The 27371-nt window shown below is 39.1% G+C and overlaps 1 protein-coding gene across 6 annotated transcripts in view; it reads right to left on the reverse strand.

The window, feature by feature from the left end:
- The window catches only part of celf5a (cugbp, Elav-like family member 5a), a 174786-nt gene that overhangs the window by 22265 nt on the left and 125150 nt on the right, over positions 1–27371 (reverse strand). For 4 of the 6 annotated variants that reach the window (XM_056759888.1, XM_056759886.1, XM_056759887.1 and 1 more), the window contains exons 4-6: positions 10321–10449; positions 8589–8668; positions 34–180 (exon numbers count right to left, since the gene is read on the reverse strand). In XM_056759888.1, the coding sequence (XP_056615866.1) occupies positions 34–180; positions 8589–8668; positions 10321–10449 (356 nt within the window). Of the gene's footprint in view, positions 1–33; positions 208–8588; positions 8669–10320; positions 10450–27371 lie in introns of all 6 variants that reach the window. The other 2 variants (XM_056759884.1, XM_056759883.1) reach the window with 1 other exon arrangement.

A 27371-nucleotide genomic window follows, 5' to 3' on the forward strand; every position in this document is an offset into this window, starting at 1 on the left:
CCGGGCACAGAGGGCCGTAGGGAGAGTACTCACCGCGTGTGCGTAGGTGCTGTATGTGCTGAAGGGCAGGGCGATGGCAGGATTGAAGATGCCGAACTGGCCGACCATCTGCTGCATGCGGCGGATGGTGCGCTCCTTGTCCGTGTCTGCAAACTTGACCACCAGGCTGGACGAGGCACCCTGGGGGAGGAGAGAATCGGAGCCAGTCTGAGGAGAGAGGGCAGGCTACGTTTAACCTCCCGCTTTGCAAACGGGACATTCGCACCATTTCCAAATAAATAAAACTACAAGTGTAGATTCAGGTCTTCTACATAGCTGTGACATGCAAAAGAATTCAGAGCAGAATAACATGTCCCTGGTATAAGAGATCAATTCTTCTTCTTCCAGTGAAAAACTAGTTATTACATTATTACGTGTATTTATGTAATGGGTGTTTTTTCTACCATCTTAAAATAGTTTTCCCAATCACATCTTAATATGTTTTGACACTGTAGCCATTCGTAGAAATTTATCCAAAATATGTCAAAATAAGGGTGCAAAACACATAATGTTGATTTTTAAAACAACGCTGTTTGGTTTCATCATCCGGACCAGCCAGACCAATTCGCAACCAATTCGCCTAAGTAATGGTTTGATTTTGGGGCGGAGCCATGTTTTATTGTTATTTAAAAGCTATTTTTTAAAAACACAAAACAAATAATAAATAAAAAGTACATAAATAATCATCATCATAACAATAATGCTTTATTGCTGTTATTATTATTAGTAAACATAATACAACATTACATTTTTACAATAATATTTTTTAAATATTTTCATTTTCATTTCATTTATTTGATAATGCAAGTAACCTTTAAAAACTGCTGATTTAACAAAAATCCTACATTAATTAAATATGTTTATTTGTAGTTGGCATAACTAAAATTTTCACTCTGAGTTTTCAATAAGCAGAGGCCGTTTAGATGCATCCCTATGAAACATATCAATAGAACAGCTGACAGAAGTATTTCATAATTCATCAAACGTCTGCATTATAGCTTACTGCCCACCAAAATCCAAAGACAATGTTTCATGTTTATACAATGCTCCCCTTTCCCCCCCAAAAAACATATCACAGTATGTCATCTTTGTTACATCGGTAGATTGACACAATCCTTTGCAGCATGACGTGGCCCTGAGGCGCTCTGTTTTACAAATCCATTTCAGATTTGTTACTTGATATGCTATCATATTGCTCATGAAAGATCAAACGGATCAGGAGAAGAACGTGGGTGTGTTTTCAGATTGACAAGGCCACCGACGGTCGCGTTCTGACCTTGGAGGAGTGCGGCTTTCTAAGTCTAGCTCTCTCGTTCTCTCCCGTACCGCGGTAATGAAACACCTGCCGCCAGAGCCTCGCTCACATTCATTATGAATCTACCGATGACTCCATGCAACACTTGACCTTTATCAGACTGCAACATCCCCTGTTCTCGCGCCGCTGTCCGGAGGTAAAAACCTGCTGAATCGATTTCGCCGAAAAGGCCGAAATATGACTGTGATCCGACGGTGGAGAAAGGTTGTGCATCAGGTAAGATAAGAGGCTGAATTTGACGGTAAAATATCGATAAGCGGTCACAATCGTGGGGGGATATCAGGTGAGGGCACAAGCCATGCAATGAATGGGGGGCTTGGTCTAAGTAATGCTTTTGACTGATGTCCATGTCTGACAAAAATCAAATGAACATTTCAGGATGGAGCTGGCAGATTGTCAAGCCATGTTGGCATAAAAACCCAGTCGTAGTTTAATAGCTGAATTTGCAATACATTTAAAGTGCATTATTCATGCAAAATCATTAAATACATTTTTGTTTATATTATACTATCAATTATGACATGATTTCATCATTTGCAATGAATCATGGGAAACAAATATCTTCCCCTCAAAAGTTGTGTACCGTTAAGAACCTTTAAATGCCGATTAATCAAACTGGAAAAATACTCAAAATGATGGCTGCTAAAAAGTGGACTCCCACTCTTGCGCTCTCTGTTGTCTTCTCAGAATGCTTTGAAAATCAGTCACTACGAGGGCCAAGCACAAGGCAATAACGTTGCACATCTAAGCTTAACAACGTTGGCTCCGAAAACACGCAGCTCCACTCCTGTGGGCGTTCGTAGCTTGCCAGAAACGCAGAGAAAGATAATCGCTTGGGAAGATACATGTAGATTTGATTTTCGATTTTGCTCCGTTTGAACTTTCATGCCCTCAGCCTTCCCAAAACTGTTATATTGTATTGTTTCCTTCACTGGTTGGTAAGTATATCAATGCCAGGGACACTGTCAATGTATTCAGCCACTGCTCATTAGACATGCCGGATGACTAAACCGAATGGACCTTTGCTGGATACGGGTCAGGAATCGTACCACGCGGCTTCGCGAAGACTTCACAAACTCAGAGTGCAAGAGGCTGAAATCTCCAACAAAAAGGCTTATCTTGTATACCTTCAGGTTTTTATCACCAAAGCAGTTTAAGTGATTTCTGGCTATAACCTCGGGGGAGTTTTAGGTATTTTTCTAACCGGTGAGATGCTTTAAAAGTTTGGCACTTGGACCTGCAGCAGTTTTTCGATTGATAAACTTCTTGAGCTAGTGGTATTAAGTTGTCGGTGGATTCTAACACTTAGGGATGAAGTCAACACACAGCTGTCAGGTTTTGTGGGCAATATTAGTTTGACTTCATTTGACTTCAACCCACCTATAAGAAAACGATTTCGCTAGTAACCGGAATTCTATGTTTCTAACAGAGATGGCGACAGAGGCAAAAGTTACAGACTGACACTCTTAAATCACCTTGAGATATTATTAAAAAACAAATTATAATGTTCCTCGCGAAAACCATTGAGCAAAGCCTGATCAAAAAGTAAATTCACTGTCCGTCTTTCTGCAGCCACAAGACTTTTTTTTAGAAATCTATTGTTTTCCGATTGACCACAATCTGGTGTTTGTCCAATCCGTTCTGGGCTGTTTGTTTGCTGTAAGCCATTCCATGAATATCAGGGCCGAGGGTTTGTTGGTCCAGCAAGATATAGGCTGTGTGTTTGTACGAAAAAGTGATAGAGAGAGAGAGAGGAAGAGAGAGTGGTGCTTGATCTGTGAAGTAAAAACTCTCATTAAATTTTAAGCCGCCGAGCACCCGCTGGAATTCCCACAGGCCCAGGGCCCAGCGAAATGGATTCAGGAGAGAGGGAGGGAGTAAAACTGTGGGAATAAAATGTGCAGTGAAAAGAGGAAAAACAGGGCCTGAAATCAAAGCGAGGTTCCATCTTTACGAGAAGCTTGGATGTAGGGGGTGCCGTTCCGGTTCTCGAGGTTTCGGTGTGGACGTGGGTCGTAAACGACACTAACTAAGCCGTATATCTGATATTACTTTAACTACACACATCTGTCTCTGGGCATTAAGTCTGAATAAGGTAATAAGAATGGATTATTCTGCACCTCCCTCTGATGTAAGAAAACCTGCACTGCATGCTGATAAAGATTTACACCTTGAAATTGATTTTCAAGTTTGTGTAAATTTGAAACTTAAAAGTGTATTTTGCACGAACCAACTTTTATATAATTCTAAAAAATATGAAAATATATTACTAAATATACTATATTACTAAAAATATAGTTATATGGTAGAAAATATATATAATAAAACATTAAGCACTAACAGAGTTGACTATCTATTTAGTGTTGCCAAGCAACATGCCAACCTGATGCCTTAATACATACTGTGCCATCCACTTAAAGTTAAATACAACAGAGATTTTTTCAGGTTTAAAATATTATGTAAAACAATACAAATATAGTACTGCTGTATGCTAACAGAGTTGACTATATGTGGACTGTTGCCCAGCAACATAACAACCTGATGCCTTGATACAAAATGTTTTTATTTAGGTGTAAAAATATGATGTAAACAAAGTAATACTGAATGGTAACAGAGTTGACAATCTGTTTACCGTTGCTAAGCAACATGACAACCTGATGCCTTTATACAAAACATCCAATACAATCAAAGTTAAACAGAACTGAGATATTATTTAAGTGTAAAATATAATTTAAATAAATATAGTAATACTGTATGCTAACAGAGTTGAATATCTGTAGACTGTTGCCAAGCAACATGACAACCTAATGCCTTAATACAAAATGTGCAATCCATTCAAAGTTAAACACAACTGAGATTTTATTTAGGTGTAAAAATATAATGTAAATAAATATAGTAATACTGTATGGTAACAGAGTTGACTATCTGTTGACTCTTGCCAAGCAACATGACAACCTGATGCCTTAATACAAAATGTGCAATCCATTCAAAGTTAAACACAACTGAGATTTTATTTAGGTGTAAAAATATGATGTAAAAAAGTAATTCTGAATGGTAACAGAGTTGACAATCTGTTTTCCGTTGCTAAGCAAGATTACAACCTGATGCCTTTATATAAAACTTCCAATACAATCAAAGATAAACACAACCGAGATTTTATTTAAGTGTAAAATATAATGTAAATAAATATAGTAATACTGTATGGTAACAGAGTTGACTATCTGTTGACTCTTGCCAAGCAACATGACAACCTGATGCCTTAATACAAAATGTGTAATCCAATCAAAGTTAAATACAAATTATTTAACATTATATTATAGGTGTAAAAATGTGATGTCAAATCTAAAAAATGTAAACTGCTAGCTTGACATAATGGAGCTCAAGCCCAAAAGCTCTGACATGTTGTGAAGACCATTTATCGTGTAGTCAACATTTGCTATTTTGGATTTTTCTCATACAGTAGAAGTTTTCTCCTCCAGCCAGTCATGAGGAAATGAAAATACAGCTGAACACATTTCCATTCAACCATAGACATTGGCAATCGGTCGGAGGCGCAAACTCTCCTAAACCAAGATTGTAATATCAGATAGCTGCCACAGTTTCATTTTCCTGTATTTGTTGAAATACGGCCAATCCCTGGCGTATACACTCAGGTGGAAATGAGACCGAAACGGGGGGCTAGAGTTCCTTGACCCCCCCAACCTTCTCAGAGCATAATTTTGTCCCTGGTCTTCCGTTCTACAAGGCCTTCCTGAAGCTCGGCAATTTGCTTTACCACACGCGGGTGTACATTTTTAATTGCGCCATGTCCGGAGCACGGAGGGTGGGGGCGCGGAGGCTCAGGGGGCAGGCGTGCGTGGAATACAGAGTGCATGTCCAACGCCTGCCTCAAACCCTCTCTGTCTCACGTACTGTACATGCATAGTGTCGCACACACACGTACAGGGGATGACTGTTTTCATGTTTGGATTGATTGCTTGGTCAGAACGCGGGTTCGATGGTGCCCTGCCCCCTGCTGGTCTCTTTGGACATCACACTTTTAAAGGGACTCGTCAATGGAGTGCGAAATCATCTTAAAGGGAAAGTGCACTCAAAAATGAACCAAATCTGTCATCCTGATTTCATTAAAAACCTGTATAAGACTCCTCTGTCGCTGCAACACAAAAGAAGATATTTTGAGAAATGTTTCCATTACAATGGAAGTCAATGGGGTCCAATATTGTTTGGTTACCAACGTTCTTCAAAATATCTTCTTTTGTGTTACGCAGAAGAAAGAAAGCCATACAGGTTTGAAATGAGGGCGAATAAATGAGGAAAGAAATGACTCTTACATATAATATATGCGTATATATACATTCATGCATACACACGCCACATTCAATCACACAACATGCAAATATAATTAGATCTGTGCATGTGGATCTGACCTCTGCTCATGGCTGTGCGAGCGAGCGAAAGCGAGATAGAAAGTGACAAAAACACAGGCAGAAATGTTGAAAGGGGACTACGTGTGCATGCATGTGCATGAAATAAATGCACAGAGAGTGCAACTGTGACCTGCCGGGGGATACGAGTTCAATATAAGATGGAACGGACTTTAAGAGTCAAGCATTTCTGCAATAAGGCCAATTTCAGCGCTGCCCACAAGCACTTTATTAAGAGGCCACTTTATGCATGCGTATTTAAAACGAATTAGCTTTCGTTTCTTGACTGGACATCGGCGTTGTAATAACTACAGTAAGAGCACCAGTGTGAAGAAAAAATGAGGGCTGGAGAGCCTGGTGGGTGTTTTTGTTAAAGGTGAAGTGAATCAAATTCTGAAATACTTTATTATATACCTGTTTCACGGAAATGGAAGTTAAATATTTGTGGGTTGTTTCTCTTCATGAAAAAACGATCACTATAAAGCTTTCAAAACATTTCAGTTCTCAGCCAAAGCAGCAAAACTGGCTCAACCAATGATGTAGCTTTAGGGCGGGACCACCTGTCTGGCTGACCTACTGGCAAATGCGAGATAAACGCATTTGTGGAAAAACAGAGCATCTTTATTAAGCATCATAAAAACAAGACTAAAGGTAATTGTGCTTCTAAAAAAAATGTTACACAATTTATCATGTTTTGGACATCTGAACTGGAAAATGAGACAAAAACCCTAAATAATAAATTAATTTTATCTGTTCTGATTATGGATCTGTTTTTGACGCTTGGCGTAACATAATGCTAGTAGCGTGCACAGTCGAATCATTTTATACTGGAACAATTGCTACGTCCCGATTTGCCTCCTACGTCATTTTTGTTACGAGTAAGTGTAACGTTTTAGTGTGCGTCAAATGAGTATTTAGGAGGGATAGTATGCAAATCTGGACGCAGGGTCTGGCGCGTTCGTATGTTTAAAACACTCTGTTAGCGCAATAACTGCATGTTTCGTGTGATTCTGGCTGGTGGGTGATTTTGTTAAGTTCGCGAAGTTCCGCCTGGCTTCCTCTGAAGGGTGCACAGATGGATGAGTGCTTTATCAAGCCCTGCCTCGAGAAGAACTCCATTATCTCAGCTAAAGATCTCACTTTGGCACCTGGGAGCCTGGCGAGTCTTGACCCCTCCCCCTCCAACTTCAGACTCGAGAGAATGGAGCCCGGCGAGGTTTTCCATAATCAATTTACCTTCCGAGATGACTATAAACCTTTCCATTCCTGCCCCGTGAGCTTCCTGCTCGCTTTCCCCTCTCTTTTTATTTCTCTATCTTGCTCACCTTCTCGCTCTCTCTCTTTTTTCTGTCCTCCACTCCCACCCTTAGTACATGCCAATGAATAATTCACCAGTCAATGTGGTGAAAGGTGAGGTAAACAAGTCTATTGCCTAATGTCCCGGGAGGATGAACGGAGGAGAGAGACGAGAGAGAGAGAGAAAAGGATGTCTGAGTGTGTGTGAGGAATTTTGGGGCTGTGGTTTACATTTCAATGTCCCTGAATCATTTGCACCACGGTTGACCCATAGGTTATACTGAGAGGAAAAAATCACTCCGTAGATCTATCTACCTTTGCCTGTTTCTCTGTTTCAAATGGACAGTTCACCCAGAAAAAAGGTTCTTATACTTTCGACCTCGACTTGTGTGATGTTTTTTCTTCTGTGACACAAAGAAGTTTTTAAGACTGTTTATTCCATACAATGAAAGTGGATGGGGATCGAACCTCTAAAATGCACTACAGAAGGAACATGAACTTTACTTTAGGTCTCCTAAAATGAAATGCAAATTTTACATTAGGAACAAACTGAACTGAAAAATAAACTCTTTCCTTAAAAGTCATGCAGTACTCTAGGTTTTAAGAGGTCAAATATGACAGATTTTTTCATTCTGGGAGAACTATTCGTTGAATGTAACTATGACATTTTGTTTTCCGAAATAAAAAACGCATAAAAAAATGCATTTTGACAATCCAAGGTTCTCCCTGTCTCCAGCAGAGTCTTTCACAAAATGAAACAGCAGCGTGAGAGCTGTTTCTGAGAGCAGAACAATGTTTGTGTGGCTGAATAGCACTGTGATTCAGACAGGCTGTGCTGAATAGCCGCTTTTTTATGGCTCAGCATCCAGTACTCAAGACTGAAACAACCGGACAAAGGCCACGCGCTGACACGCTAGCTATGCACCTATTCAACGTAAACAATATACCTAAGTATGCAGTTTGGAAGTTGAAGGTAGTGTTCGTTGTTGGTTTATTTAATGGCCTGCTTTAAAAAAATATTCAGTTGTTGCTATGGGTTACGAAAGACAGCTAGAACAAACTAGCGTTACGCTAGGTTAGAGGTCAAGGTTTGGCTGGTTAGAATGGCATGATTAGCACCCTGCTGTTGACGCTATAAAGACGATAAATAACGCGTCTACAACAACGAACGATAATGTTATGTTTATTGTAGCTCATGTGCTGTAGTTTCACATTTAAATGCACTAGCCCTTTAAATTCGAATGGATTTCGATTGGCTGTCAATCCTATCTTATCTTATATTCTTATAAAGTATATTATACTAGAAAAACCTTTTAAGAATAACTCCTTTTAGAGATCGCACATTTGAATAAAATCAATGAATATTTTTATTGGACAGCATTGATGGCTCAAACATTCGCATTAAACTGAACATCATAATACGTAATCTTGAACCAAAAAACATGTGACTGTAAATCTCCAACAGAGACTAGGGAAGAAAGTAAGCAAGAATTGACGCATTAGTGTGTACTCACTGGCATGGTCTGGCTGCCATGAAGGGCACCGATCGCAGACTGAGCTTCAGCGTGTGTGGAGAACTTCACAAAGGCACAGCCTGAAAAAACAACACAACAAACACAAAATTAATACCTTTAAAGGAATAGTTCAACACAAAACATTATTTACCTTTCCTTATGTCATTTAAAACCTGTTTGACTTTTGTTCTTTAGCAGAACGCAAAAGAAGATATTTTGAAGAACGTTGGCAACCAAACAACAAAGGCCCCCATTGACTTCCATTGTTTGGACACCAAACCACTGAGACATTTTTTCAAAATATCTTCTTTTGTGTTCCACAGATGAAAGAGTCATTTACAGATTTTGACACGGACGTGAATAAATGATGACAGAATTTTGTATTTTTGTGTGAACTTTCTCTTTAACAACGTAGAACACCACATTAAAACCCAAAGAATGACACAAGACAATTTGGGCTACAAACTGTAGCGCTGAAGCTATTCAGTGCCACAACATAATTTTCAACTTCACAACAGATATTCATAAAGAAAATTCAAACCAATTTGGTTCTCGAAGGGCAATGAAGTACCAATGTGGCGAGCCATAAACAACGCCAGTCAACATATTAAAGATAGATCCTAAAACATTATAAATGTCATTGACCATTTTTTGCTGAAACAGGCCTTAAATTAGAAGTCACATCAAATTAGGAGCAAAACGAATGTAGATTTCTTGTCTCATTATACAAGAACATAATGACAGCTGTCTTTTTTCTTTGCTTCCATAAGACTGGATATTCACAGATCCATCCCCTAAAATAGCATAAATAGCCCTTCAGCAGTTTTCGTAACAAGAAAACTTCAACTCCCACGATGCTTTGCCAAATGCCAGGCTGTATTAGAGTCGTCTAGTGTCCCCAAAGCCTTGGTGGGCAAACAATGAGTCTATAAAAAGTTTACCGCTCAAATACTTGCTTTTCTGTAGAGCTACAAAAAGCCTCTGATGAGTCTTTAATGTTGAATGAGCGACTCAGACTGACAACAGAAAAAGTAAAACGGAAATAACTAAAGGAACTTGTTCGCCCAAAATTTTTAACTTTAATTGACTCACTTCCATGTCATTCCAAACCTTTACAATGTAGTTTTGTACATGAAACTAGAAATGTTTGAATTAGTTCTGGTCCAAAAATGGCAAAAGGAAAAGACAATTATAAATAATGACGGAGTCTTAAAGGGACAGTTTAACCCAAAATGAAAATTCTGTCATCCTCCAGTTGTTCTAAATCTATATCAATTTCCGTTCTAATGAACATATAGAAAGATATTTTGAAGAATGCTTCTAACCAAACAATTATCGGACCCCATTGACTACCATAGCAAGAAAAATGACAATGGTAGTCAAAACTACCCCAGAACTGTTTGCTTTCCTACATTCTTCAAAATATCTTCTTGTGTGTTCAACAGAACAATGAAAATTATAAAGTGATTTTTCCTACTTTGGTACTCAATGGTGGCCAAGAACTGTTTCAGTACAAGCCTTCCGAATATCTATCTCTGTATTCATCGGAACAGACATTTTATTGGTTTGGAACAACTTGAGGGTGTGTAAATTTAGGCCGAATTTAGATCTTTGGGTAAACTTTCCCTTTAAATTAGGATGAACTGTTCTTTTAACACTGTGCCTACAACATACAATTTATCGAGAACAAACAACATAATATTTTCTTGAGAAAAAAGCAAAACAATCCCACCTTTGCTATTCCCATCAGGACCTCTTAAAACAGTGCACTCCTCGATGATGCCGTATGGCTCGAAAAGACGATAGACGTCGTCTTCCGTCTGCTGTTTGTTCAGCATCCCCACGAACAGCTTCCTGTCTTCTAAAACAACAAAAACAAACCAACAAACCGAGTTGAATGACTACGGTAACCTCACACCTGACCATTACAAGCGTACTTTGCCATATGTAAGCGCAACCCAAACACTCCTGTTGGTTCGTGGCCAGCATGTGCAAACAGGGACTGTTTTTGCTTGGCCCATTTAGCTTGCGGAATGAAGTCACAGCAGTAATCGCTCCCTGTGCCAAGTCTGCTCATTTTAATTTGGGGGATAATTGGGTTCAACCCCATGTTGGTAACGCAGGGTAGGCCTAAGGTGATATTACTAAGTTGATGTGCTCAGAGGATGGGTTTAATGGAAAAAAGCGCAAGCCGTTTCAACAAAATTGTGGAGGGCGCAGATAGAACCCAACGACTGGGATGACTGACCTTGAATTTAAACTAGAGAGAGTCGTTTCTGACCGTCTTTGTCCGTTCCAGTCGTTTGTTTGGGGTACGTAGCTCCATCTAAACCTTGAATGTTATGCATAAATGGTCATGACAATTATAAAGGCACTACGCCAGTCATACAAAATAATTTCAAAGGACGACAAGTTTTCCCATAAAAGGGATGAAAATAATACTGGCATAACCTAACTTGGTAACCAAACAACATTGACCCTCATTGACTACCATTGTATGGACAAAAAAGCATTTCTCAAAATATCTTATTTTGTCCTCCACAGAAAAAAAGGCAGGTTTTGAATGACATGAGAATGAATAAGTGACAAAATCGCTGGCTTAAAGTCATCCGCAGCCATATGAACCAACTAAAGCTACAACTTTATCCCATCCATTGATCTTGTTGAATACATGTCAATGGGACGGATGTGTCTATTGAGTCTAGCTAAGTCCTCAATGCTGTGGTGACTCCGAAGCTTGCCTATTAATATTCCTTTAGTGGGTGGCCATCTTTTGGAACCGGGCTGGGTACGTGTCTCGCCGCGGCTTGTGACGTGCTCTAAAATAATCACAGATGTCAGCCGGCTGTCTGGGGACGGCTTGGCCCTCGTGCGCACTCTTTATAGTTTGTGGCAGGATCAGAGGGTATGTATCAAAATAGAGGCAATGCATTGTGACATCTGTCACGTTACATCCGAGAGCATTTATCTGCAAAAAAGCAAGCCCTGAACTGGAAAATAAAGGGCAGGATGGGCCTTCCACAACGCCTGGAGGGATAGTTCCTATCCGAAGGTGGGGTGGCACTGTTCCTGGACAGCTTCAGAAGCACTTGGCCTTCAGGTCTCGCAGTGCTCTGGGAAACGGGTGATCGGACTTTGATCAGGGTGGATTAATGTATGAATCTGACCTGTATGAATTTAATGCCGCATGTGTTTCACCTCAATATTTCAGCTATAAGCGCCGCCGTGAAAGCATCCGAAATCCACACAAGCAGCTGTCCAATAGCTGTCAGTTGAATGGAATAATGCTTATGACAGAAAGAGTGCGACAGTAATATGTTCTATAAATCAAAATCTCAGAAACAAAGCGGGACAGAAATAAATGCATTTCTTTTTAATATTGGGATTTTTACTCCGCGTTTCAGCTTGAATCTAGTTTTTCCAAAGTTTTGAGAATCTCAGAGCGTTGTATAAAAATACCATCAGCCAAAGAATGTTATCATCATTCTTTTCGACAGGGATAGGAAATAAAACATTGCCAAGGGACCCATGTGAGAAAATAAAACAGACTGTTGGGAAATCCTACACACACATTTATTTTAACTAAATGGATAACATAAATGGACACTATCGAAAATGATTGATATATAATATTCAACAATAAAGATAAAAATAACAATGATATAATATTTAATAATAATAATAAATACATGGTTTACAAATTTATTCTTAAAATGATTTATTAATTTCATTTAAACAGACTAACCATAACATTTTAAGCATTATTATTATTAAAAACAAATAGAGCAATTCCTTTATTTACAATTATTTATACATTTCTAAGAGCTCACTGGGTACAAACTACAGCGATCCATGCACACGTACACGTACTCTTGGATACAATCCATAAAAAAATCTGAACGCAACAAAGATTATATTACATCATACTACATACAGTGTTAGGCTACATATATAATGTTCATTGCGTTGAGGAACATATGGTATTGCAAGTCAACTGCAGTCAATGCCACAGTTTCAGTCCACAAATAAGCAAGCAAGTACATTTATCGACAGCACAATGTATGAAAACAATGTTCAAAAACACACCTTGTGCTTTCATCATCGCATATTCACAACACGCAACACAAACTCGAAAAGACTGTTTAACACACACCGTTTATCACAGCGGTATGAAGGTGCTGATGCACCTTTCCAGCGTGCTTTTAATTGACATTTGCATACTACACTTGATATTTGCACATTACTCCCCTGTGTCCTTGATAAAGGGTCCAGCCCCTCCAGCTGGTGATGGTGTCTGGAAAAATTACCGCTATCAGGCTTCATCAACTTCGGCGGCTAGAAAGAGTTTTGTTTAATACATCACAAATTAAGCTCCGAAATGATGAGGGGAGAAGGAGATCGGTAGCTCGACGTCTCGGGCAATTTACGTCCTTGCGATATGACTGAAAGCAACTTCTTAATTGTTTAATATCATGACTGATATTTGTTATCTTCATTACAGGAGCTTTGCCTGAAGAATGCAGAATTAAAACAATTGTGAATAGACTATATGTTGCTGTGAGAAAAAAAAATCAAGCACTGACGATGACAGAATATCTACAGCTAGAGGATCCAGAAAGTGTTGTGCCAAACATAGAAACTTCTGAAAGTCATTGCTTTAGATCAGGGGTTCTCAACCTTTTTGACTCGAAGCCCCCCCATTGTTTTTAACAATATTCAAAGGCCCCCCTCAGTCTCACTCAAAAAAACTCTAATTCAACCCAATTTTAGAGCTTGACATTAACAGGAAAAACATTTATTCATCAGACAAATGGCCAAATAATAAGAAATATCTTTGGGTTTCAATGCTTATTTTGTATAATTAAAAAATATGTAAGCTGGGGCCCCTTGTGGGCCCGGCCCCCCCGTTGGGAACCACTCCTTTAGATGCAACACCAGGTCCAAGAGTCTTAATACTACTCACCACCACACCCTATCATTCTAAAGGCCTTGATCAACCACTGTTTTCAACAGTAAATAAGACAATGCCACAACACAATTTTACAATTTGGTCACCCCTGATTGTACTTTTTGTTTGCAAGAACCATCCGCAGATGTCTGCATGTTTGGAGAGCCCCAGTGGATGGTTCTTGCAGACAAAAAATACAATCAGATCCTGAGATCCTGCAGCTTCAGATAAGCCAAAGCCATGCTGAGTGCAGTGCGGGAGGTGATCCGGGCCAAGTTTGTAAATCATTGTCCTCAACCGAAAGAGAACCGAAACGTTTGGCACTGTTTGCAGCTCATCCTCACTTGCCCAAAAAACGCGGACGAGTAAAAGGACACTAATCTGTGAAAGCCTGAGGTTGGTTACTATGGCAACTGTCAATCGCGCCTAAACAGTGTTTCGTGGGTCGTTCCTAAATCTGCTCTTGGGCGTGCTGCGTAAATTCCGTTGTCTGAGGCGGAGATAAGGGAAAATGATGAAGAATATTAGCATCTTGATAGAAAAGGAACATACGAATGAACAAACACATTACCGGAGAATTACCGGCCGTGCGATAATTCACTGAGCACACCTAAAAAGTAAAGTGTTCGGGTTTACCGAGCAGATAAGCGATCCATACAGATAAAGGTGGGCTAAGATGGATTTTTCTGCCATTTCCACTTGGCAGGCCAGATTCCGAGCTTTGAAAGCGGCGTGCCACCCCGAACACTAATTAAAAACAACACAACAATTACCGCACGGAACAAAACGCAACCTAAACAAACAGACACGGAAGGTTAAAGTAATTAACCTACAGAACAAACACGGTAGATTTACGTAGCTCATTTCATTATACAACATATATTGTTTTGTACAGACACTAATTGATTATATTCGCATCAATTGCGACCCCTGTTTGGCAGCTGCGATGGGAGATCTTCAGCCTGCTGTCAAACTAAGATAAACTTTCTCATGACAGATTAACGCAAGTCTGTAGGAGTTTAACAACTGTGGGTTAATCTGAAACGATCAGAAGTGGATTAGTTTAGCGAGGGTATGGCCAAGCAGATTAATCTATAAACAGCATACAGACGTTTGGCAGTTTCGATAAAACAGAAGGGCATGAAAATGTGTGTAAGAGGAGGAAAAAATAAGCAAACAATTTACACCGTGCCAAGGTTACATAAACCTAACGCAAGCTAATAAAAAATGTTGTGTAATTAGATGTGATATGAAAAAGCGTTGCATAATGATTAAGAGGCCACTTACAATACCAAGCTGGCATGTATACGTTAAACAGCTTCATTATAATCAATTACAAAAGTAATAATACAAGGAGTGCAAAATAATTCAACTTTAACTAGTTAACTTGTTTTAATGTCAGTTTGAACGAATGATCCTGATTGTTGCTTATTTCACAACGTCGAGACAATAAATCCTCAATGTGGTACGTGAGCGAGCTAAATCTCCGCACGCGCTGTAATGTAAATAGATGTACGGCGTTGCCGTTGCGCCTGCAGTTAACTGCTAGGTCAACACATAAAAAACAGCCGGCTGCAGAGATGGCCTTCAGACAGCCGGTATAAATCATAGACGGACTTGAAGCAAATGGCCAACACATTTTCTGTGTCACCATTCGATCACAGATGAAGTTGAAAGGAGAAGTTATTGAGCGTGCTATCTGAGCGCTCTAATAGCGCTATCTGATGGCTCAGGCCAAAAAATAATTTATAAAGTCAAAAAATATTGTAATTTTACATTAAATAAATATAATCAAATCATTTTATAATAATTAAGTAATTTTAGATATTAAATAATAATATTATTCTGTACAAATTATTATCACATACATTTATTTTATACAAACGATTTTATATATTATAGAGATTTGACATTTAAAACTAATAGTGATAATATTTTAATTTTTTGGAAATAACTTGCGAACTTGCATTTGTTTATAACCCGCACACATGTTTTTAATGTATTAATTGTGAAATGAATTACTGTTAAAATAATAATTTTGACCGTGGTTGACGACCCCACGACCAGGGTCCTTGAACATATTGCTGGCCACGCACGTTTCAAATCTGTCACGTGTGGGAGGCTCGAGCCTTATATTCAATTGTGCAGGGGTGGAAACAGTAGAAGAAACGGCCTAAAATGTTTTATCTCCACCGTATACTTCACAGCAAATTTACACTCGATATGATAACACGCGTGAAATATGACCTGCTACCTTGTGTCGGCTTCAACGTATTACAGCACCGGCCATAAATCTTCAGACCCCCGCGCGACGTCCACACGCGCTGTAGTATATAAACATTTACAATACTGCAGGGCTATTTATACTGTCTGCCTCCATAATGCCATTCGCTGGCCTCTTTGGGCTGGGGTATTATATGGATTTCTTTTTTCTTCATTACATTTATGGCTATGTCTATTATTTTGTTCTCTGTCTTACCCTGTCTTGGTTATTTGCTTTGTTTTTGGTTATATAATGTGTCGCTGCGGTTGCGCTCAAATCATTAACCTCATTTCTTCCCCGTTTCTGTAGGACGCAGTGGACCACAGCACGAGACAACAAACTTCATTAAGAGGTTAAAAGCGAACAGGCGTGAGTCTCACATCAGTCATAACAGTGACAGAGTGAACGGTTTGGCCTTTTGGGATTCTTTTGGGCAACTAAGTGAAGCTGATACAGAGGACGAGAGGTGAGTGAACAAGATTTATGACATAAGGACGAGGGGGAAAGACAGAGATGAAAGCAAATGCATAGCGTTGGCATGGGAAGAGCGTTTTCAAGACGTTTAGAAGTTTGTTTGTGGAAGAAATGGTCTAAATAACCATTATGACTCCATGACACTATTAGAAATTAATAAATTTGGTACACCCTCAAACTTTTTGGCGATAATTTAAGTTTTTCAAAGTAAAATACCAACTGCTAGTCTAGTTTTTGAATAATTATCCATCTAAAGAACATTATTCCCATTATGACAAGAACTCACCAAAATCTATTTTAAAGGGATAGTTCACCCCCCCCAAAAAATCTTTTTGGTTGACCATCCCTTTAAAAATATGCGTATTTGTTACCTGTTAACCCTGATCTGTGAGAGACGTCTATTTGATGTCTGCATTTACATCTGCAATATGCACCTTTTTGTTGTTTGCTCATCTGAAATATGTCTCTGTCAGATGTCATATAGAAGATGTCCGTATGAGGTTTATGATTCAGAATGTATGTAAAACTGCCTTTTCTAAGACGTTTATTAGATGTTTTTACACAGCAGATGTTTTCCAGATCTACAAAGCTTTAGCAGACATCTTACAGACATACTTGTGCTATCTGTGGCACTGCAAAAAAAAAGAAATTCTTGATTTTAAGTACAAATGTATAGACAAGAAACATTTTTTAATGTGTTGCAACATCGTTCCAGCCCTATACTATACACAAAGGAACCTTTAAATTAAATTTACAATTGAAGCAAAGAGGGAGAGAGAGAGAGAGAGGTATAAATAAATAATACAAAATAAATAAAAAATACAAAATGTCAATTAAAAAAATATTTAAAAAAATCTGAATACAAATCATTTGGGCTAGATTAACATATTTAAAAGACCAAAATAATATTGAACAAAAAATTTTTAAGAATTTTTTGGGGGAAAAAAAATCGCAGTGTCAACAGAAAACAAATATCCAAGAACAGGATGATTTTTCCAAAAAGCTTGTATTACATTATAGCTTTGTATCTACATTAAAATCAGCTTCATCAGCTCAGCCAATGGCGCAAGGAAGGATGCAAGGGGGGCTGCAGATTCATGATCGTAATGCATTCAATGTCCAAGCATTGTGACTGTCCGTATTCACTCACTAATCTCGCTGTGTGTTCGTAGCTGCTTTATGCAGCTGTGATGTCCAAATCTGCCGAGTTAACATTTACTGATAGCAAAAATGCTGGATAAGGTAAAGTGGCAAAAACATAAATAAAAACATAAGCTAGTCCCATATCTCTGCGATTTCATAATAACGGAGTTTGATTTCTCCTGTGCTGTATACAGGCTAAAATTACAGTGTGCTGCGAACTGATAAACCTTGAACTATTCACCCCTTTCTCATTGTGATGCTGTTTAATGCAGGCTGGAGAAAACTCTGGGAAATTGGTTAGAGAAACCCGGAGCCTGCTATTGACTTTGAGCGGGTACATCTTTACTCTCCATGTGGGCTGTGTAATATAGCAGTAAATAGGCTAGCTCAGCTTGATAGAAACATCCACACGTGGTTATGCCATTTAAAGCTTATTAGGATGATGTCCAAAATGGGAAAAGAAGACATCAGGGCATCCAAAACAGCAGTCAAACATAACCTGAGTGAATATCAACCATTCCCAACCCGGGTATATCCTAATATTGGCATGCATCAGATAGGCTAATGAAATATGTTTCTCGGATAGCATTTTTAAATGCATACGTGCTCTTATAAATCATTATTATAAGCTATTATACACTCAAATAAATCATTATTGTTGGCTTACGTTGCAAATTTATATTGGTTAAGGTGATGTTCTTGCTCTCTTATTTTTAACCCAAAAGTTACGGATTGTAGCTTTAACAATCCACATTCAGTATAACATTAACACTTGTTAGGCTTCTCGCAAATAACATTTTCTTAACTTGTTTAAAAACCGTCGAGAGCAAACTTCTGAAATGTTCCACTTGAAAATTAGTTTGCACGCTATGTAATTTTCCCCAGTCTTAGTTCTTCAGCCTCGTGCAACCTTTAACACGCTTAGATTTGCTGTTGCTAATGGCACACTCGGCTGCAGGTCTTTATGGATAGCCCTCAACAAACAAATGATGAAATAGCCGAGAAATTCTCCGAATGTAGAATATTCCAAGAGTGATTATGTATTTGCCCAGTGGATACTTCTCATCCTATTTTACATATTTGCCCGGGAATATTCTAGCGCAGTTCCTCTAGGGTCCTTTCCCTTATTGATATTGTCCTTCGGTGTTACCAGAGATTCTGATTAAACTCCTTATATCCAATAAAAAACGTTGGCGTTTCTGTACCGAGAATTGGGATGGAAGAATCTCTCTGTCCAATACCTCATTTCACATTCGCCTCTGGGGTAAAGGGTTCACATTAACAAGCCTGTAGGATTTAAAAATGGTCAACTGCTATAAAATACAAATAATTAAGTGGATAAGCATAAGCAAGTCAAAACATAAACGCTTAAATCTGCCCTTTAATGCTGATCTATTACTTTGTATGGGTGTGTGTGGAGGTTTGTTTGTTCACTGATTTAAGAAAGTTTTAATCTTGGTAGCGCACCATCAGCGGCTCATTAGGACTTGCATCACTTTCGCTGCACGAGCGATGCTGAGATGACTGGTAGGGAGCAGAGCGAGGGGCGGCATGTATTTCATATATCAATTGGCGGCGTCAGCGTTGCCGGGTAACGTGAAGGATTATCTGAAATTAGTTCAGTCAATTCATCATTACAAAGGGCAGTCCCTCCACTGCTGATTAGTTATTGTACACACTTGTCAATTAAAGCTCCCTGGGGAGCGGCACATGGAACAGGCTGTCATAAAACATAGCGGAAGGAGATATGGAAAGAGAGTGAGAGCGAACGAGAGAACCTGTTCTTTCTGTCTCTTGCTGCTTGTAATGTCATGTTAAAAGTCTCCTCTTATATTTGTATATTTGACTGTTTTTCTGATGTAAACCTCTACGTAGCATCTTATTTTAGTATTTATTATGATACTGTTTATTACCTGTCAGTACTTATTTAAGTATAGTGCTTTGGCAATACTGTAACTGAATTACGTCTGGAACAACTAATTTATTACGTTTATTACACAACATAACAACAAAAGGGTATCATTTCCATTTTATGTAGTTTTTGTCCAACACTAGTTGTGACGCTGATCTGCGACAAGTTGCAATGGACTCTATAAAGAACTTTTTACACAACACCATACTTAGTGGTTAATATCGTTGTTTTAAAAATTATGTTGTTTACAATCTGCTGTGCCCATGACCTGCAAGGCATAAGAATGAAACGATGCTGCAACATTTGAAAAGGAAAAATTATAAAACACAGAATGCATTATGTCATGGAAGGCTGTTATGGACAAAAATGTGAAATAAACTAGAAAAGAAACCTTTTCAGTGTGTTGCGACATCGTTCCAGCCCTATACTATACACAAAGGTACCTTTAAATTAAATTGAAAATTGAAGCAAAGAGGGAGAGAGAGAGAGGTAAACAATAAAAAATAAATTAAAAATACAAAACGTCAATTAAAAAAATCTGATTACAAATCATTTGGGTTAGATTAACATATTTGAATGACCAAAATAATGTTAAACGAACATTAACTGTCAATCTGTTTTATATATTTCATACATAGATTTTTGAAATACATACATTTTATATTAAAAAATAAAGGCTCCTAAAAGGGATTGTGTTGGGTAGTATGGTTCTGGAAAAACGTTTTTTTGAAACGAAATGGCACTTTAAGAAAAGTATATGACAAAAAAATTGTTATTTTCTATAGTGTCACGGCACAGAAGCCTTTTTCACACCTTGAGTGCTACAGTTAGTATTGTAGCTTGCGTAAAGTAGCTAAATGTACGTTATGAGTGCGTACCAGTGTTAGCGATAAACTACATTAGCTAAAACTAGAGCTGCGAATTCAACGTCATTTTCTAGTAGCGTGACTTCAAGTGTGGAGTAGCGTGAAGTTCTCCACTAGTTCCTTCAGCTATCATCTCCAGTAAAAGAAGAACATCGTGAAGCCTAACAACAGAAAAACTTGTAAATTAGCAAAGGAATCACGGCCACCCATCCTCACATTCAACGCTCCCATATCCGATGCCCTTTCTCCATATTTGCTCAATAGCTCAGCGAGCCGCTCAACTCAATATCACTAATATTTTTTTTTCTCCCCTTCACTCAGAAGTGGTGATGATCCCATGAGGGGGAGAAGGGGAGAGAAGCTAGACTTCTATAAAGGCATAATGATGTGCTCTAAAACCACAGGGGTGAGCATAACCTTTCGCTTCGGAGGACAGTGTTATTAGACGAGGCAAAGTCAGCACAGTCGTTTAAACGTGTCCTGGCGGTAACTGCTATTCCCATCAGCTTCTCTGCTGTCTTGAAACGTGGGTTGGGGCGGGCTGGATTTGTAAAGGGTGGGGGTGATGAACAAAAAATAAATGCCACCAGAACAAGAAATAATAGACCTCTGTTTCCGACTATTTCCAATTCAATTTCCAACCAGTGACCTGAGGTAAGGAGAGGAAATCGATGCTTCAAGTCGGAGGGGGGTTGAAGGATCGGGCGTGTGGGGTGAGAGGTAGGCCCTTCTCTTTAAGCCACGACGCATCCATCAGCCGCCGGTGTCAAAGTGACAATCCTACTTGTCCGATCCCGTCGTGCCACATCCTCTCGGAGCGTAAATTAAACCTTTGAACCGTGGAGTTACCTGTGATTAATACGTGCTCTGTGCGAGTGCGAGGTGCAAAACTTTGATTGATCCCGCGCCGCCACGGCTCAGACGGGAACAAAAGGTTGGGGTGTTTCCTTACTGACCCCTCCTGACAGGGGGTAGAAGAGCAGATCTTCCCGCCCGTCCCAAAGAAAACGAAGATTGACTAGCAGGGCTCCGATCCACAATTTAATCAGTTCATTAAATACTGTCCTGCCCGTAGCGTAGCCGGGTTTATGGGCCGCGAGAGCATGGGCTAGCTTAAGACGTAGCGATAACCTGAAAGTATGAGGGTGGACGGCGAGATGTTACTTTTAAATCTTCACTCCCTTTGGTTGATGAGATGAAACTGGAAGCCTGGGGTTGATGTACGTCTGCTATTAATGAGAGTATCTTACAGGCAAGCTAGCCTAATGGGGTCTTGTTCGCAAAAATGTAGACTACTGCTTTTAATGAGTGAAATCGGGACTCATGTGGCATAAGTTTGCATCCGGTGCTTCGAAAAGTTTCTTTATACTATCTAGAGGGTATATTTGAAGGTCATCCCTGCATGTACATGCTCAAACTCTCACTGTATAGATATGTATCGCTGGGGCAGGTGATGGGGCATTAAACCCCGTGAGGGCATTTGAGGGGAGGTAGAAAAGAAAAAAGGATGGCTTGGGGTACGTGTAGTGTTGCAAAAGTGACTCGGTCTAAATATGGATTCGAGTGTCTGTCACTTTTATCTTCAAACAAGGCCTTCAAACGTCTTGTCTATGAGACGTCCGGAGTCGAGAGGCCTGTGTCTCTTAAGTGGCAGTGAAGAAAATTGTGGGAAATTCAGAAAGCGGCATGAGATTTCTAAAACTTCTAAGGCATGAAAGACTTGGGATTTACTTCCCTTTATAAAGAAAACTTACATAGAAAAAAAAACCTGGTTTTGTAAAATGTGATTTATTTATTTGACTTTTTGTTGGGTCATTTAAAAATTGCTAGGAAGTAACCTGACGTTCCTAGAGGATGAGGAAGTTGTCTCCGTTTACACCTGACATTAAAGGGACTGTTCATTATTTATTCGCCCTCATGTCAGTAAAAAAAACTGTATTTGATTCTTACTTCTGTGCAAGACAAAATTATTTATTTTATGAGATGTCTCAGTGGTTTTGTGTCCATACAATGCAAGTCAATGGGGGACAGTGTTGTTTGGTTACCAACATTCTTCAAAATATCATCTTTTGTGTTCTGCAGAAGACATTAAGTCACAAAGGTTTGGAAGACATGATGGTGAACAAATTATGAATTCATTTTATAATGAACTGTCCCTTTAAGATTCAGTTCTGACAAAGGCTACATATATATTCTGTATATAATCACAGACCTATCCCTTCAAATCCCATCACAATTGGTCACAGGAGACACATCTGAGACACACGTTATAACAATGTGTCAATCTGTCTGTCACAGTCCTGTCCTTCCAGTCCTGAGTATTCGGGCCTCGGGGACAGAGCCGTGACAATATCATGTCTTGTGTGTGTGTGTTTCGTCTTGTGTGGAGACACGTGGCGGTTTGTTTTGACATTTCGCCGCGTGTCTTCTGTGTAGCTCCGCCCCCTCGTCTCTATGTCTAGCAACCCATTATTGTTTCATCTCCCTCACTTGTATATGCCTCTTCCCGCTAGTCGCACTCATTGCTAAGTCGGGTCACCTGCCCGTCCCGATCCCTTTGTTATCGCTCCTCATTAGTTTCCCCTTATTTAATGTCCCTGATTCCCTTGCTGTTTGTCGGTTCATTGTACTTACTAGTTACTCCGTGTTAATACTCCTTGTTCATTATTACCTGTTGCTACTTCGTGTCTGGATTACCTTGTTCCTGCTTCCCTTGTGTTTGGATTTATTATTTAGATTATCCTGAACTTTGTTTTGCCCCCTCGTGGGAAGTTTTCTGTTTGTCAGTATTGTTTAGTTTCTTGTTTGCCCCATCGTGGGTTTATTATTTTGTGCCTTAATAACTATTGTTTAACCCCTTCACTTCTGCCTGCGTCTGGGTTCTGTCAGCCTGGACGTGACACTGTCATGTCCATCCACTTGCGATCGCCAGAGACTGATCGTAACACCAGGGCCTAAATCAAGCATGGCCGCCCTGTTTCTCCTCAACTGTTTTCAGTAGATGTGCTGAAGAGCTCCCTCCTCCCGACCCTCTTGAAAACTTAACTTTTTAAACACTTTTTATTTCCCCAGATGCCCTTTGCATTCCTTATGCATGACAGAGAGTAAGTACGTGTCTAAGTAGACTTAAGAAAGAGCACATGTGTGTGTGCATACTTGCATTAGTTGGCTTCCTACTGTTACTAATCTGCGGCGTCTTAGTCTAGAGAGGCACGCTGTCTAGGATACCAGAGCGACTGTAAAGAATAACTGTTGCCGGGATACAACAGCAGATTGCCGTGGAGAACGCGCTCTCAAAATAAGACTGAACCCAAACAGCCCATAGAGACAGTCGTAAGATCTCTCACTTGATTGGTTTTGAAACACTTTCCTTCCCTGCTTCAAGCCTGTTAAGCAAGCCGAGCATGCTCAAGATGTTCTTGCTATCCTTGCTCATCAATGAACGGTCACAATCGCTTTGCCTCTTAGGATGACAGCCATCACACACACATATTGTGGGGATCTCAAGCCAGATGTGCAGTATGGAGACAGTGCCAATCTCACCAAATCTGATATTTCTGGAAACTGGGACTTTTAAAAGAAATATGTTGCAATATTGCTTATTATAAAAGAATATGTTAAGCATTAGCCAAATTTTTGACAATTGGAGTGCACACTGTACGATTTTTAACAGCCCATTATGATTATTGCTTGTCAGACTTCACTTTTGGCCACTCCTATATATTAACTGAGCAATGTGGAGATTTTAGCGGCATCTAGTGGTGAGGTTGTGAATTGCAACCAACGGCTCACTCCACCCCTCCCTTTCGAAGCACTATGGTGGCTCTCACAGGCCTTAGTCGTCACGTTTTCGCTTCTTTGCCGAATGAGAAGTATTTACGAAATGCTCTGAAGAGCAGTTTGTCCATTTAGAGGTGCTGTAGAAACAACATGGTGAATCCGATGTAAGGGGACCTGCGGTGTATGTAGAAACTAGTAGTTACTTCTAATTACTGTGTACTTTTAACACGAAAGACTTTTCAAAATGACTAATCTCATTACTTACCCCCCACACACACAGCTCCATACCACAACACAATTTAGCCTTGTCCTTGACTCACGTGTAGCAACATTTGAAATGCGTTTAGATTTGGAGCAGACATCAAAGAGATTTGCTGCTTACTTTCAAGTAGTTTGGGCCCGCAGGCAGAAAGCGGGCGCTTTTCATAAATGGTTTGACTTTCAGGGCCCGTGCGTCAAACGCATTTTATTCCGGCCTACTCGTCTCCGGCATGTGTCCCATCGACACCCAGAGGTGCCAGGGGAAAACCGCCTGGCATATAATAGACCTGACGACTACTTTGTGATGGTGTCGATCAGCAGCGTTGAATCCAGAGCCTCGCTGCTTCAAAGCACAGCAGAGCTCAGGCTCAAACAGACCGAGAAGTTTAAATGTGAGCCAGTCTGTGAAAACCCTGATGAAGTCTAAGTGCTATCTAGATAAAATCGACCTATATCATAAAAAATAACATTCTTTGAAAATATTACTTAAATATTTTAATATGGAAGGCCAACAAAGCCAACTTCTGGGATTTTTTGTGAAAAAAATTTGTGAAAAAGTTAACGGAGATCAGTGGGTTTTGGTTACCACACATTCTTCAAAATATCTTCTTTTGTGTTATGCAGAAGAAAGTCACACAGGTTTGAAATGACAAGAGGATGAGTAAATTTCATTTTGAGGTGAACCATGCCTTTAATTTCAATGTTTATCACATTATAAAATACATCATTTCTCAAATCTATCATCATTTACTGCAATGAACACACAACTCCTATTTTTGTAATGCTCTTAAAAGCAAAATTAGACGATAAAACTTTAGCCTGGATTTCACAGACTATCAAATGTACATTAAATGAGCGGCAATAGTAAAAACACTATTTCTTCATCAAGCTGGACAGCTGTACGACTAAATAAACTGTATCTAAGTGATCCTCATGTTACCAGTCCTCCATCAAATAAAAACACATAGCATTAAACGGCACATCTTGTGCCGAGGGCACGAATCGTAACTTAAAACAACATTACTGCACCCTAAATACAATTTCCTAGACTACATGTTCAATGCCCTAATATATTCATATTGACTTGAGGCTGCTGTATTAAAGCGTTCGACTCATTCATTTCGAATGTGCTCCATTTAGTTTTCATGCCATTAAAGATAATACAACATTAAATAAATACCAACATGTAGCAGTGGCTAATTCCTCCCACAGGCGTGTGCGCACAGGCCCGGTCCATCGATAAGCGTGCCCTTTCACGGAAATGTTCTTTTTTCATACGGCACACATCACAGTGCATTAGCGGCAAACAAATTTCAGTTAATTACAAAGCAAAATGTTGGAAATGCTCCCCAGACCTTTTCAATCCCCTTTGCCACGCTCAGCGGGGACCTGTATATTTACCAGAGCAGTAAAAACACGACATCAGTTCTCTTGCGTGCGTGCGTCACACAAACATAAATAAAACCCCGAGCAACACGTTTCTTCTATCTTGACTTTGACCGATACTACAACGGCGTACCATTCCAGCCATGGAACTTTAATGAAAGCTTTTGCGACGATGCATACTCCGCTTGGTTGGTCTAATGAGATCCCTAACTGTTCCTGCCATCTGCCAAGCTGAAGTCATGACATTAGAGATGCAGCCGGTCTGGATTCATTCTTTTTTATATACTCTTGTCTCTTAAGTCAACAAAAGCCAAGGAACAGACTTCGCAGGTTGCGTGCCCAACAAAAGAGATGCAATTTCGCTTATATATATCATTGCAACAGGGTTCTGTAGACATACACCGGTTTTGAGAATTTACATTTTAGAAGGGTTTGTACTGAGTGTGCAAGATGAAGATACATTTTTTGTGTTCATCAGGAATACCCGGGGAGTTCTTTTCACCATTATGGGGTTTTACATAAGAGACAAAGCCTCATTGGACTACTTCAACCCATGAACATGAATGTTCATGGACAGAGGAGTACTATGCAAAAAAATCCTTTTTTATTACTCTTTTTTTTGTAATTTCTTACAATTTCTCTTAAGATCCATTTACTTGTGAAGCTAAATGATTAAAGATATTAAAAGTTTGATTATAATAAAATAAACATAACAATTAAGTGAGTTTATGATTAAAACAAGAAACGAAGATCTGAAAATGTACTAAAAAAATTACAATTAAGTTTCAACTTAATTCATCTTAATTCAATAAAAGTATATTTTTTTCATTTTTAGGCATTAACTTAACTGTAATTATAAAAAAAATGCTTTTCAAGTAAAGTTGATTAAGAAATTTTGTACTGATAAAAAATACTAAGTAAGAAAAGCTATTTGTATGTATTCTTACAATTTTAAGTAAAAAAATGATTATTGGTGGTTTTAAGCTTTGATAACAAAATGTGTGCCAATTTTCTCTGTCGGAGTACAAAACCAAATATGTTCTAAAATAGCCCCTGAAGTTGAACAGTGCTTTAAAGTGCATGATTTTAAAACTTTTTTATGTCCAAATAAATAACTAAATGAAAAAAAATGAAAAAAAAACTCTTGACAGAATACATGTCTACAAATCAACTAGTCAGAAATCTAATCTAATCGGTTGTCCACCCATTGAAGTCCATTCACACCAAGGACAATAACTATAAAAATCGAGTATTTTTTTTATCTTTCTAAATTTTGACGAATAATGGAGTCAATACAACAACACAGTGGAACAATACAATTTTTTTCCACAAATGAATGATAAACATTGGCAGCCAATCAAAACCAATTACCGTTTAAAGGGCTTGTGTATATAAATGTGAAACGGCAACATTTGAATTTACAAAAAACGTTTTATTGTAATCCGTCGGTGTGGATGCCAATACAGTTATCGTTTTTGGTGTAAATAGACCTTAAATGAAGAAAAAGCACAAAAGTGTTTGACATGCTACTTCAGGAACAGGTAGCTCCGAGTGTCCTTCAGAACACCGCGGAGCAAAGCCTCCCGAGAAGATACCGGCTTTCCATTAGCACTTTCCATACTGCTTACCTCATACACTTTAATGGCGTCCCTTAGCTCAGGATTACTTGTTTCTTTTGTCTCAGTTTATTCATCTGTTTGGCTGCTTGGCACTTTTGGATTGGCACACTTGAAATCCTCTTATCAAAGAA

The sequence above is a fragment of the Triplophysa dalaica genome, chromosome 10, assembly GCF_015846415.1.
Source record: "Triplophysa dalaica isolate WHDGS20190420 chromosome 10, ASM1584641v1, whole genome shotgun sequence".
NCBI lineage: Eukaryota > Metazoa > Chordata > Actinopteri > Cypriniformes > Nemacheilidae > Triplophysa > Triplophysa dalaica.